The 13,745-nt window shown below is 31.0% G+C and overlaps 1 protein-coding gene across 4 annotated transcripts; it reads right to left on the reverse strand.

Moving 5' to 3' along the window:
• Nucleotides 1-3,712: 3,712 nt before the first annotated feature.
• On the reverse strand, nucleotides 3,713-11,795 carry LOC132944938 (uncharacterized). Of its 4 annotated transcripts, none has more exons than XM_061014510.1 (5): nucleotides 11,105-11,795; nucleotides 8,520-8,756; nucleotides 7,139-8,219; nucleotides 5,450-5,569; nucleotides 3,713-5,300 (listed from the first exon to the last, which is right to left on the reverse strand). In XM_061014510.1, exons 3-5 carry the CDS (start codon nucleotides 7,736-7,738, stop codon nucleotides 5,085-5,087), a joined length of 936 nt encoding a protein of 311 aa, XP_060870493.1. In that variant the 5' UTR covers nucleotides 7,739-8,219; nucleotides 8,520-8,756; nucleotides 11,105-11,795; the 3' UTR covers nucleotides 3,713-5,084. The 4 variants fall into 4 exon arrangements, with proteins under 4 accessions (XP_060870493.1, XP_060870491.1, XP_060870492.1 ...); XM_061014508.1 differs by lacking the exon at nucleotides 11,105-11,795 and adding an exon at nucleotides 10,837-10,920; XM_061014509.1 differs by lacking the exon at nucleotides 11,105-11,795 and adding an exon at nucleotides 10,250-10,354.
• Nucleotides 11,796-13,745: the final 1,950 nt, after the last annotated feature.

Consider the following 13,745-nt stretch of genomic DNA (forward strand, 5'->3'; position numbering starts at 1 on the left):
GACATCGGCACCCACGACACACCATGGCCCGATCGGTAGCCCGGAGTTATAATTTATAAGTATACTTTCAATATTGTAACTTGTAGTATATAATTATAATACATCAATAACAGAGATATATATATATATATATACATTACGTTGAGTACTTGCTTCACATAAGGTAACCCTGATCCCTAGTAATAATATCACACACCGAGGTCGAGTCTCTGAGACCTCGTTAATATAAACAGAACGACACCGGAACGGGTAAGAGCCCAGGTGAAGAGGAGACGTTACAAGAATTAAATCATACACTTACGTATACAAACAGCTCGGGGTCCGCGATCTACCGCAGGCAGGTTGCCTACCTGATAATATACTGCTGCGAATCAGAATTTTTATTCCGGGCAACATAAAAGTTAAGATAAATTTTATACACCATAAACCGAATATTAAATAACGAATTGAACAAAGTTTGAGTCATATAGAATTGGTACATTTAACGGGCGACGAAGTGCCAGCGGGATCAGCTATTATAATATACGCATCGTAATGTATTGAAATTATTACGTACCATAAATGAAACAAAGACATGTTAGCCAGGAGAACGAAGATTTCATGGCCATCGACCGGCGATGAAAGTATACTGTAAATTTAATAAGATAATAACACTAAAAATATAATATTTTATTAAAATGTATTAATTGTTGACTGGTTCATAAATAACTGCCTACAATATATTAAACACTCAAATGGTTAATAAATCTTATACTATTATTAATAATATGTGAACGCCTATGATCGACTAAATAAGGAATAGGAGACTTCATTGCAGTATTTTTAACCCCCACTAAATGTATAAGTGAAGTTTCCCCCACCACGACTATTCGTTTTTCAAGTGTCTAAATAAAATTAATATTAATTATGTCGAAGTAGAATAAAATGAATAATTCAAACGTAAAATATAAAACGGAAATATTTATTTATCTGTTGTTGCAAATTTATAATACCTACGTACTAGTTATATAGATTAGGTATACCTAATATTATATTATATTATATATATATAATATATACATATATATTATTATTATTATAAATATTATATTTCTATATATTCTAGAACTTGAACAATCGTGTAATTAAGATATACTTCATGAAACATATCATAGACTCTATCATATAGATATATTGTATAATATGAAATTTTTTTGACATGCATTTGAGTCTATTATTATACAATAATTATACATAGAAAAAACACATTAAGTATAAGAGTCTTATAAGTCTTGACATAGACAAATCCTACGACTACACGTGGAAACATGTTTTTACTATGTTTAATTCGATTTGTAAGTTAGCTGCTCCGTAGGGACTTTCGAATGCGTCGAACAATATTTTTTTCATATCGCCCCATTCTATAATTTCCTTATATCTGGTTACGTTAAAAGCTCTGTCCGATAGTTTAGTAGCTGCTATTATTTTTAACATGAAAGGGTGCTGTTCTGAGTCTACCGTACTTATAATTACTTCGCATGCATTTAAAAATGGATATATTTCGAATTGTCCTGAATAGTTAGGAATTAATTATATTGCGTCTAACGCGCTTATCGGTTTCATATCGGTACCGCCTGTTATTTTCTTAGCTTTGACTATTCTTTTCAATATATCATATAATATTATATAATATGAAATTTTTTTTAATTAATAAAATCATCCTCAGATTCTGTTTTTTTGCAAAATGACTTAAATGTCTTATCAATCTGGTGTGAAAAACAATTATTGTAAAATATTGATAATTGCAAAGTAATGTCATTTTCTAGGTCTCGCACTCCAGTTCTTCATAATTATTAGGTATTTAGATAATATATTGTTTCATCTTGATTTAGGTGTTACGTTTAGTTCGAATTCATCTATCATTAAACATTGTTTATATATTTCCAAAATTCGTCATCGATTCTACGATTCATTAGTAGGAGAAATCTAAAGATTTTACTTATGCCTTTAAAACGTTATATTTTTCACTGGTACGTTCTATTCTAGAAAATCTGGAAATATAATTTGATAGTCTGGTCACGCTCTGAAAATACACATATTCAATGCCCTGAATCCATTCAAAATAGTTTCCTTCGCTTTATATAATACAAATGTGATATTCTACGTCAACCTTATGATCTCGTTCACCATATTGTAATGATATCACACATCATTATAATAAATAAACTAAAATCTTACAGAATAATAAATAACGGCCAGACTGTCGTTCGTAGAAATCAGTCATCCCGAATAAAACTATTGTCACCGACAAAAAGGTCTTTGCCGCCGAAGAGAAATCTAGTTCGGGGAAAATACAAAAACGTTTGATAAAACCACCTACCACTCTCTGGTCGGCATATCCGTGTCGTCCCTTAAACGAGTGCATGAGCACCAACCATCAGAGTAACAACCTCTCAAGTCTCAAAAAACCGATTTCAACGAGCGACAACTGGACTCCTTATGCGAGCAATAATCAGTGCGTTCTTTATTTCAATTTGTATATTTGAAGTATTACATAGTTTCATCTAAAACCTAAAACTCCTACAGAAAACCAATAATTTAATAAATGATCCTGTAAATAGAATCATGAGGTTAGCTATAATGATACCCAAATCGATATTTTTAATTTTAACTCTATTGTATAAATTGTATCTACATATGACAATATAATAAGATACATTACATAAATATAAATAGAAATATATATAGAATTGTAAAATTATGTGTGAATTTTCATTACGTGTAAACAGTGGCGTGGTGAACGATAATTTCAGAGGTAATTACCTCGGAGATTTTTTAAAGTTTCACTAAAGCATACGTTATACACCGGAATGTATCTCAAATAATATAATTATTTAGATAAAGTTATAGATAAAATATAGTATATACAATATACTATAATATATATGTATAAAATTTAGATAAACATATAGATACAGTATTATTGTTTGCATTGATGTTAAAAAAAAAAGATATCATAACAAAAAACCTTCGTAAACTACGTGTAAAAATGGCTAAGTAAGAAAAAAATAAGACCTTTAAGCACTATGTGATATCATGCATAAATGCTAAGTATATTGAATTTTTGTAAACTTATTTTGTTTCAATAATTTATTTACTTGGTGATTAATTATTTAGAGTAGTATGTAAAAATAAATAATAATAAGTTATATTTTAATAATCCTTCGCCATTTAATTATTTTGTTTATCACACTTTGTTTCTTTTAAGAAATTATTCCTCGCCAAGTAAATAAATTATTGAAACAAAATAAGTTCACTTAAATTCAATATAGGTACTAAGCATTTATTCATGATATCACATCTTTATAGTGCTTATACACTTATATTTTTTTTTACATGTAGTTTACGAAGGGTTTTTGTTGTGTTATATAATATTGATGTATTGTAGTACGAAAATAAAATATAACTGGATGGTCGAATATTATTTTATAGCGGAGTGATGACACACATCTGCAACGTCGTATTATGTATAACTGCTATGATATCAATAGTTGTATCTATATTATGAATATTTAAATATTATGTAGTTGACAATTTGTTTACCGATTTGCACATATTTATACCTACATTTAGGTAGTTACATTATAGAATTATACATTCAGAATAGTACAGTATATAGTTGTATTGAGAATTTACCATGATATAAACAAACATTTTTTTGAAGAGTAAAAGGTAGTAAAAAAGTATGAACATTTAAATATTATGTAGTTTATTATTCGTTTAACGATTTGCACATATTTATACCTACATTTAGGTAGTTACATTATAGTATTATACATTCAGAATAGTACAGTATTTGTATTGAGAATTTACCATAATATAAACAAACATTTTTTTGAAGAGTAAAAGGTAGTTAAAAAGTATGAACATTTCCTCTCCACCTTCCTCCCCCAAAAAAAATTAACAAATGTGGTGTACACTTAAGTGACTGTCATATTAATATACTCGTTGAAGGTCATCGTGTAAATAATTTAAAATACTTTATTTCGGTTCAGTACAATGGCTCAATATTTTTTTTACAATGATCATCAAGTATTTGTACAATTCTAAAATATAGTTTATTAAAACCTCACAATTTTCAATTATTAATTAATTGTTCGGACAAATAACAGAATGTCATTCGTATCAAAGATATTTGGTTTTCACAGACATTTCGACGGAGAGTTAATACATTTTCTATGAATTTGTTCTGTAATAATAATACATATTTGTAATATTGTAAAAAGGTACTAATTCAATGTCCTGGACGTGGTGGGAATCAGAGGGGGGAGGGATAACTTCATCGTCAGTGGCAGCGGCGGCGGCGTTTCTAAGGGCAGTACGTGGTTAGCAACCTTGTAGTTAAAAACGGCCGACCGCCGGTTCTAGATATATGTTATAAATAGTCCTTAAACGACGCAGGATCCGTCAGAGTATTTTGCGTTACAGTCACTGATTCAGGTGTGTTATCGCAGCGCATTTTACTGAAAAATTACGCTCTCTCAGAATCTCTTTCTAAATTTTCCGTATCAACTGCATCATTGACCGCACAGTAAATATTATAAATAATATAATTATTCGATTTGATTTAAAAATACATAACAATACCAAACACATTAAATACGGTAATATTATAATAGACATTGCCTTTGCGATTCTTTGACCGGTCCACGTCCATCCAGCCACCATTACATAAATAACAATTTATAATAATATCGACATCATGAATTCACACGCATCTTTGAGTTGCTTGCTGGCCGTCATAGCCATCTTCATCACCGAGGCGGACGTGAGCGGCGCATACATTGTGTCACGTCCGGCCGTAATGGCTGGCCGCAATTCGTTCTTGTTGATCGCCCTCAAAAAAGTCGTCGGCGCCAGGTCCAAAATTACCGATTCCACTAAATTTGTGATTAAAATTCCACCGGTCAAGATTACCGCTGCCGACAGCGATATGGAAATCCCGTGCTGAGAACCCAATAATATTTTCGCCAATGAAGGGAAGCACATTTTTCGCCAGACAATGAGCGACCACTTGTTACGCACGGTGTGTCGGTGTCACGATGTCACGCTATACGACGACGGCAACCCCGAAAACGTGCCAGTGGTGTACGGAACGTTGACCAAGACGGCGTGGTATCAGATAACGTTCCTGGTCTTGACCATATTATCGTTCTGTATAATGTTGATAACCGCAATAGTATACCACTTCTCGGAAAACTGTGAGCACAGCCGTACGTTGAAAACCTTACGATGAGCGTCTTCTCGTCGCATTGCATTGCCTTTTTCGCCGAGAAAAATAAAAAAAAATTTTAATATTGCATTAAATTAAGTGTAAGGATTATCATTTATCAGCTAAGCTTTCAAGTTTCAACTATATTTAATACTGTCCTCTACAAAATAAAATATCTATAAAAGAATTTAAAATTACCATAGAATCCCAGTATAGTTGGTTTCTGGTGATCCAGTCTCTGTCTAACTTCATCACCATCATCAAACTCAATAACTCATCAAATAGGTGTATCTGCCATTTATTCTTACACAGTTTAACCTATGGAAAATATTATAATATATTTATATGAATATTTGTTTTATAATTTTAAAAAACAATATATGATTATGGTACTTAATGTTATATGTTTACATATACATACAATTTACTATTCCCATTTAGCTTATACATAAAACAAATATATTATATACATTTATCAATAATTAGTCTTAGTGCAATCGCCATTCAATAGTGGTAAAACTGCTAGACTATTACTGATATCATGCTTCCATGCTAAAGCTATACATTTGCATATTATGTCAGATACTAGCCTAATTTGAATATTTTCGGAAATACTACTAACTTAGTAACAATCAAGTAAATTAGACTGACAAGGAGTTTCATATATTTCTCCTTTAGTTAAGAAAGTTTTACCTAAAACTACCATGCATTTCAGATGTTTGCCATATCCAAAGTTATGAACAACAACTATGTCACGGTGATGATTGCATCCTTAAATTGCTTATTGACATCAGTACCTATGTTAATACTATAATATATTATTATAATACACATCAGATAGTTTTAAAGTTTTATGTGTAGTTTTAATATTGGAGCTAAATATGTTTAAACTTTTATTTCCAACTACGCAAAATGTTCTTTTATAGTATACAGGGTGATTCACTTAACGTAAGAAACACTTTATTTCAGAAAAAGCTAACGTTTTTAAAAATGTTTCTCTTACATAATTTTAAATCGTTAAAAGACAACATTTTTAGATGATTTTTAGATTTACTATTTTGTATAGTTATAATATATTTACTCTTTTGAATCCCAACATACCCACATTTTTAATTTATCTTAACTTTACATACTTATAATTTATAACTAATAAATTACTTGTCCAAAATATATATATATATATATAAATGCTTAAATATTATTGAAGCTCACAATATATGTAATATAGTTACGCAATCCAAATTCAAATTCTTATAATCTTGTAAGTTCTACAATGCTTAGAAGTTAATAGTACGGTTCTACCCCTCCTTTCCCTACGTGATTATAATATACCTATATCTACTTAAACAAATGTATACATTTAAATATTTTGAACGTAATCGTTTTTGTCCTTAATAATTTGGGACTCACCAATGTTTTGCGAACAGCGATGTATAATAACCGACCCACTCCGTGATAATATTATAATAATATAATACAATAATATGTTTGTAAACTAAAAAAAACTAAAATATCAGGTTTTTATCAATACCAGGTTAATGCCTACTTATCATTTTATCAGCCTGTGTGTGCTTGTTGGTGTTTGAATTATAAATTTGAATTTAAGTTGAATTTTTTTGTGATAATGCATAACAAATAGGTGGATCAATAATGAATGACAATTTTTTTACAATATAGTTTATACAACTTTTTGAAACATTTATAAAAACATATTTTCAGTGAAACATGTTTTATTTTGTTTTTTCTTTACCACAGACTCTCGCTTGACGGTATAATAATTACCATTTTACCGGCTTTATCGAATATTCCCACTTAACACCACGTCATCAACCATATAATTATGATAATATAAATTAATTAGGTATACAAATATATATACCGACATACCGGTTGATTTAAAGTCTGTGACAGTCGGTAGTGTGATTGTCTCGGCGAAAAAGGCAATGCAATGCTCTTCGTAAGGTTTTCGACCCATTGGCTGTGCTCGAAGCTTTCTGAGAGGTGGTATACTAGTGCGGATATCACCATTAAACAGAACGGCAATATGGTCAGGGCCAGGAACGTGAGCTGGTACCACGCCGTCTTGACCAACGTCCAGTACACCACTGTCACGTTTTCGGGGTTGCCGTCTTCGTATAGCGTGACATCGTGACACCGGTACACCGTGCGTAACATGTGGTCGTCCATTGACTGGCAAAACATGTGTCTCTCTTCGTTGGTGAAGATAACATTGGGTTCACAGCACTGGATTTCCATAACGCTGTCGCCAGCGGTAATCTTAATCGGTGGAATTATTATCACAAATGTAATTGGATCGGTGATTTTGGATCCGGCGCTGACGGCTTTTTTGAGGACGAACAACAAGTTCGAATTGCGGTAAGCCATTATGGCCAGACGTGACACAATGCGGGCGCCGCTCACGGCCGCCTCAGGGATGAAGTTGGCTATGACGGCCAGCAAGCAACTCAAAGATGCGTGTGAATTCATGATGTCGATATTATTATAAATTGTTATTTGTGTAATAGTGGCTGGATGGGAGTGGACCGGTCAAAGAATCGCAAAGGCAATGTATATTATAAAATTACTGTATTTAATCTATTTGCTATTGTTGTGTACTTTTAAATCAAATCGAATAATTATATTATTTATAATATTTACTATGTGGTAAATGATGTAGTTGATACGGAAAATTTGGAAAGGGATTCTGTGAGAGCGTAATTTTTCAGGAAAATGCAATGCAGATTCATTTAAATATAAACTTTGTGGCAATGTACTTGGTTGTTGTGGTTTAGGAAATAGTTTTATTTTAATAGCGGGCGTTACTTAAGGTTCAGGATTGTCACTAGAACTAACAAATGTTTTTTTTTTCTTCCACTTTTTTCGGCTTTTTTTCCCCTTTCCACATCTGTGTTAAGGTCTGCATTGACTTCAGATTTTTTTAGTTTACGTTTGGCATCTTCGAAGTCATCTAAAATACATTTGATTAAATTATTAAAATATAACAAATTAAATATTCCTACAAACAATAATTACATTGCAAGTATAAATTAGATGATTTGAACAAACGTTTATTGAGTTTGGTCTTTAGCATAGTAATTTACTTTTAAGCGATTAATAATAGTGAAATCCGACTGCCATGAATTTATAGTTATACGATATTGCATTAAATTAAGTGTAAAGATAATCATTTATCAGGTATGCTTTCAAGTTTCAACTATATTTAATAGTGTCCTATACAAAATATAATATTTATAAAGTTTGAAATTACCATAGAATCCCAGTGTAGATGTCTTACAGTCTGGCCAAGTTATTTCAGGACTTGTATTATGTTTTACTGCATTAAGGTATTGTAGGTCTGAATTAAAAACTCCTCGTTTGGGCCAATAGCTGGTTCCTGATGACCCAGTGTCCGTCCAACTTTTAGGTTCAATTTGTACACCACCACCATCATACTCAATAACACACCAAATAGGTGTATCAGCCATTTATTCTTATACAGTTTAACCTATGGACAATATTATAAAATATTTATAAGAATATTTGTTTTATTATTTTAAATAAATATTAATATTTATTATATTGTATCAACTTAATATCAGATCGATAGCTATTAGGTATGAACTCATCCAACTCCCCCCTTTTACAAGACCCCGAAGTGATAACTCTCCGATGACTACTATAGAAGTAGTATTTACGAAGTTTTTGACATAAATATTATACAATATACATTCTTGTATTATTATATGGTCACGAGAATAACTCTAATATAATTTGTATTATACTCACAAAATATGTTTTTCGACAATATTCGGGTGATTTTTAGCCTTAAAATAAAAGTTACAACTAGCGTTCGCCTGTTAACCGAAGCGCCTAAATGACAAGGTATAAAAAACAAGAACCCATTTTGGTCATTAAAGGTTAGTCAAGCGCAGGACTCAAAAATACAAAATGGCCGACACTAGAGCGTATTGATTATTTTTCCTGCGCTTGCGCACACACAAACCCACACACGCGCATTACACAGACACTCGGCCAGACATAAATAACTTTAAAATAGGAAAATTAGATCGTTGTAGAAAAGAAACGTCATACTACTGTCTAATTTGTGATGTGCCGCTTGGCATTAACAATTGATTTGAAATTTACCACACAAAAAAACAATATTGATAAAAATATATTAATTATTATTACATTGTATGTTGTATATGTATATTTATATCACACTTCGTAAATACTACTTCTAAAATAGTAGTCGTATTTACGAAGTGTTTGACATAAATTATTATAATACAATATACATTCGTGTATTATTATGTATTATTACATGGTCACGAGAATAACTATTTAATATAATATTTATTATACTCACAAAATATGTTTTATCGACAGGATTCGGGTGATTTATAGTCTTGAAATAAAAGTTACAATTAGTGTTCGATTGTCGCCGCAGCGCCGAAATGACTAACAAAGTATGAGAAACGAGAACCCAGCAGTTGGTCATTAAAGGTTAGTCAAGCGCAGGACGCAAAAATACAATATGGCCGACGCTAGAGGGTATAGATTATTTTTCCTGCGCTTGCGCACACACAAACTCACACACGCGCATTACACAGACACTCGGCGAGACATAAATAATTTAAAAATGTGAAAATTAGATCGTTGTAAAAAAGAAACGTCATACTATTGTCTAATTTGTGATGTGCCGCTTGGCATTAACAATTGTTTTGAAATTTACCACATAAAAAAACAATATTGATAAAAATATATTAATTATTATCACATTGTATCAACTTAATATCAGATCGATATCTTAGGTATGAACTCGTCCAACAACCCCTCATGTTTGGTAGACTAGTTCCACCCGGACTACTATTTTAGAAGTAGTATTTACGAAGTGTTTGACATAAAAAATTATAATACAATATACATTCGTGTAATATTATGTATTATTACATGGTCACGAGAATAACTATTTAATATAATATGTATTATACTCACAAAATATATGTTTTATCGACAGGATTCGTGTGACTTATAAATTATAGACTTGAAATAAAAGTTACAACTAGCGTTCGTCTGTCACCGCAGCGCCGTAATGACAAACAAAATATGAGAAACGAGAAATTGCCAACGCTAGAGGGTATTGATTATTTTCCCTGCGCTTGCACACACACAAACCCACACACGCGCATTACACAGACACTCGGCCAGACATAAATAATTTTAAAACGGAATAATTAGATCGTTGTAAAATGGAAACGTTATAATATTATTCAATTTGTGATGTGCCGCTTTGCATTAGCAATTGTTTTGAAATTTACCACACAAAAAAACAATATTGGTAAAAATATATTTATTATTATTATATTGTATCAACTTAATATCAGATCGATATCTTAGGTATGAACTCGTCCAACAACCCCGCATGTTTTGGTAGACTAGTTCCACCCAGACTACTATTTTAGAAGTAGTATTTACGAAGTGTTTGACATAAATAATTATAATACAATATACATTCGTGTATTATTATGTATTATTACATGGTCACGAGAATAACTATATAATATAATATGTATTATACTCACAAAATATATGTTTTATCGACAGGATTCGTGTGACTTATAAATTATAGCCTTGAAATAAAAGTTACAACTAGCGTTAGTCTGTCACCGCAGCGCCGAAATGATAAACAAAATATGAGAAACGAGAAATTGCCAACCCTAGAGGGTATTGATTATTTTTCTGCGCTTGCGCACACACAAACCCACACACGCGCATTACACAGACACTCGGCCGGACATGAATAATTTTAAAATGGGAAAATTAGATCGTTGTAAAAAAAAAATGTCATACTATTGTCCAATTTGTGATGTGGCGCTTTGCATTGACAATTGTTTTGAAATTGACCACACAAAAAAACAACATATGGCTATTATAGCTCTTGTAGGGGTTGGAACGGTTGGTTGGTACGTGTGTAGATACCTATGCGTGACAAGGTTTTTGCCACTATGAACCCGGGTGATCATACATCCAGGAATTAGTGGTAGCGGCTGTTACTTACTCTCATGTCGCGCCAAGTCACATAATTAATTATTATGAATATTATACAAATCCTATGAAAGGATGCAAATCATTAAATATATAAATATATTCTAATCAAACAGTTTTACAATTTAGAAATGAAAATCAATTACTTACATGTATTTAGCCTGACTGGTTCCTTGAGTCTGTTGCGGTCTTGTAGGGCTTGAAGAAATACTTAAGTCTAATTTTTTACATTCAGGTAATTTTTCATCTGATCCATCGACACAATCGTACTTACCATTACATTTTGAATTTTTACTTACACATGCACCGTAATTACAACAAAACGCAGATCCCGGACATCTATATTTACATAAATAATATAAATACAAAATAAGAACAGATATTATATATTTTATAAATCCCTTAAAACTTATTAGCTTTATTTCCGTACGTTTTAAAAAATAAAGCACACAGACTTTGGGTTTCATCTGACTTATCTGAACAAACTAAGTTAGTCTAACTTAGTAATGGATGCTAGACCATGAATAAATAAAATAAAAAATTATATTAAAATAAAAAAAATTTAAATTCTATAGAAATGTTATCATGGTGTGTTTTATATATAGATTATAGTATAATATATAAAAACATAACAAAATATTATGTTATGCATTTGAATTAAATTCGATCAAAATTCAAAGTATGTACTTATTATATAATATTTAACACAATTAGTTATTATTAATAGTTTTAATTTTTAAGAAATGTGCTTGGGAGTCATGTGAGTATTATATAAGAAAAAATGTTTGGTAATAAATCAACTTTAGATTCTAAAAGATTCCATTTGACATTTGGATATTAACCGTTTTTTATATTGTTTATATTTTTTTACATGCATTTGAGTCTATTATTATTCAATTATAATACCTATTAGCTATATTACCTGGCGTTGCCCGGGGATAAATGTAACCATATTTATTATTCATAAGCCATATTTTTTTTCTTACGTGAAGCCAATTGCAAACAGAAATAAACAAATATTCGATAATGATTTTAATGGCGGGTAAGCCACCCTAAAACAACCCTTAAAAATACGCAAATTCAAGGCTTATATAATACATAGAAAAAACACATTAAGTATCAAATTTCCAAAACAGATTCCGAAATTTAAATCTACAATTGACAGCTTAAGGTACATCCAAAACAAAATAAATAACCGAAAAAGAATCTATGAGTCTTGACATAGAAAAATCCTACGAATGCACGTGGAAACATGGAATCATTTAAAAACAAAGCACAATATCATGCCACGGAAACCTACTTATTGGACATAACCATAGCATTCCAATCAAAAATAGGCAACACGTCATCTTCTGAGAAATGTTTGCAAGAAAATGGAATCCCACAAGTTTATCCTGATATCATTTTACATTATTTACATTATTATACATTATTTTAGCCATAAACAATATATCCAACACCATCACTGAACCCCTCAAATACACTCTGTTCGTAGACGACTTAAATATTTTTTACGGGAGCAAAAAACCAAACACAATACAAAATCTACTTAAAAAATATAAATAAATTGAAATTGATCTTCAGGGATGATCGGTAATAATGGGTTTGCAAGATATGGGGGCTATAGAAATACAAAAATGTCAATAATACATATTTATCTATCATTATTTATAATTTATAAAAATAGCCCAAGTAGCAAGTATAATAGATACGCACCTACTAGATTCGATATAATGTCATATATTTTATATTTTTATAAACCAGTCTTAAGCCCTATAATTATCTTTAGCTACATTTTTATAACTGAGAAACTATTAATTTGAATTTTAAATTAGATAAATCCAAATTTTAAAAAACGTATCCATCACTAAATAAAAGATTGGTATAAAACGGGAGGAATTGAAAACAACATTTTGTATCACCACAGGACAGTCCCAAAGAAGTAAGCAAATCTCAAGAACAATTAGTTAATTGTATCTACATATGACAATATAATAAAATACATTACATATATATAAATAGAAATATATATAGAATTGTAAAATTATGTGTGAATTTTCATTATGTGTGAACAGTGGCGTGGTGAACGATAATTTCAGAGGTAATTACCTCAGAGATTTTTTAAAGTTTCGCTAAAGCATACGTTATACACCGGAATGTATCTCAAATAATACATAAATTGTCATGATCAATGATATAACACCTTTGTATGTAGCAAATGTCCACGATGCAACTATATGCATTATGCAGTATGCATTAATTTCGTTGTCTGCCGTAGTTTGCAGCTATCGTTATTATATTATATTATGGTCCATATACTGATTAAACCCCATACATCAAATCGCAAAGATGAATTAGTTATTAACAGATTACGTATAGGTCACTCAAAGATGTCCCATGGACATCGTATGCGCAGAGAAGAACCTGTAATGTGCCAAACCTGCGG

This window comes from Metopolophium dirhodum, chromosome 5, assembly GCF_019925205.1.
Source record: "Metopolophium dirhodum isolate CAU chromosome 5, ASM1992520v1, whole genome shotgun sequence".
Classification (NCBI taxonomy): Eukaryota; Metazoa; Arthropoda; class Insecta; order Hemiptera; family Aphididae; genus Metopolophium; species Metopolophium dirhodum.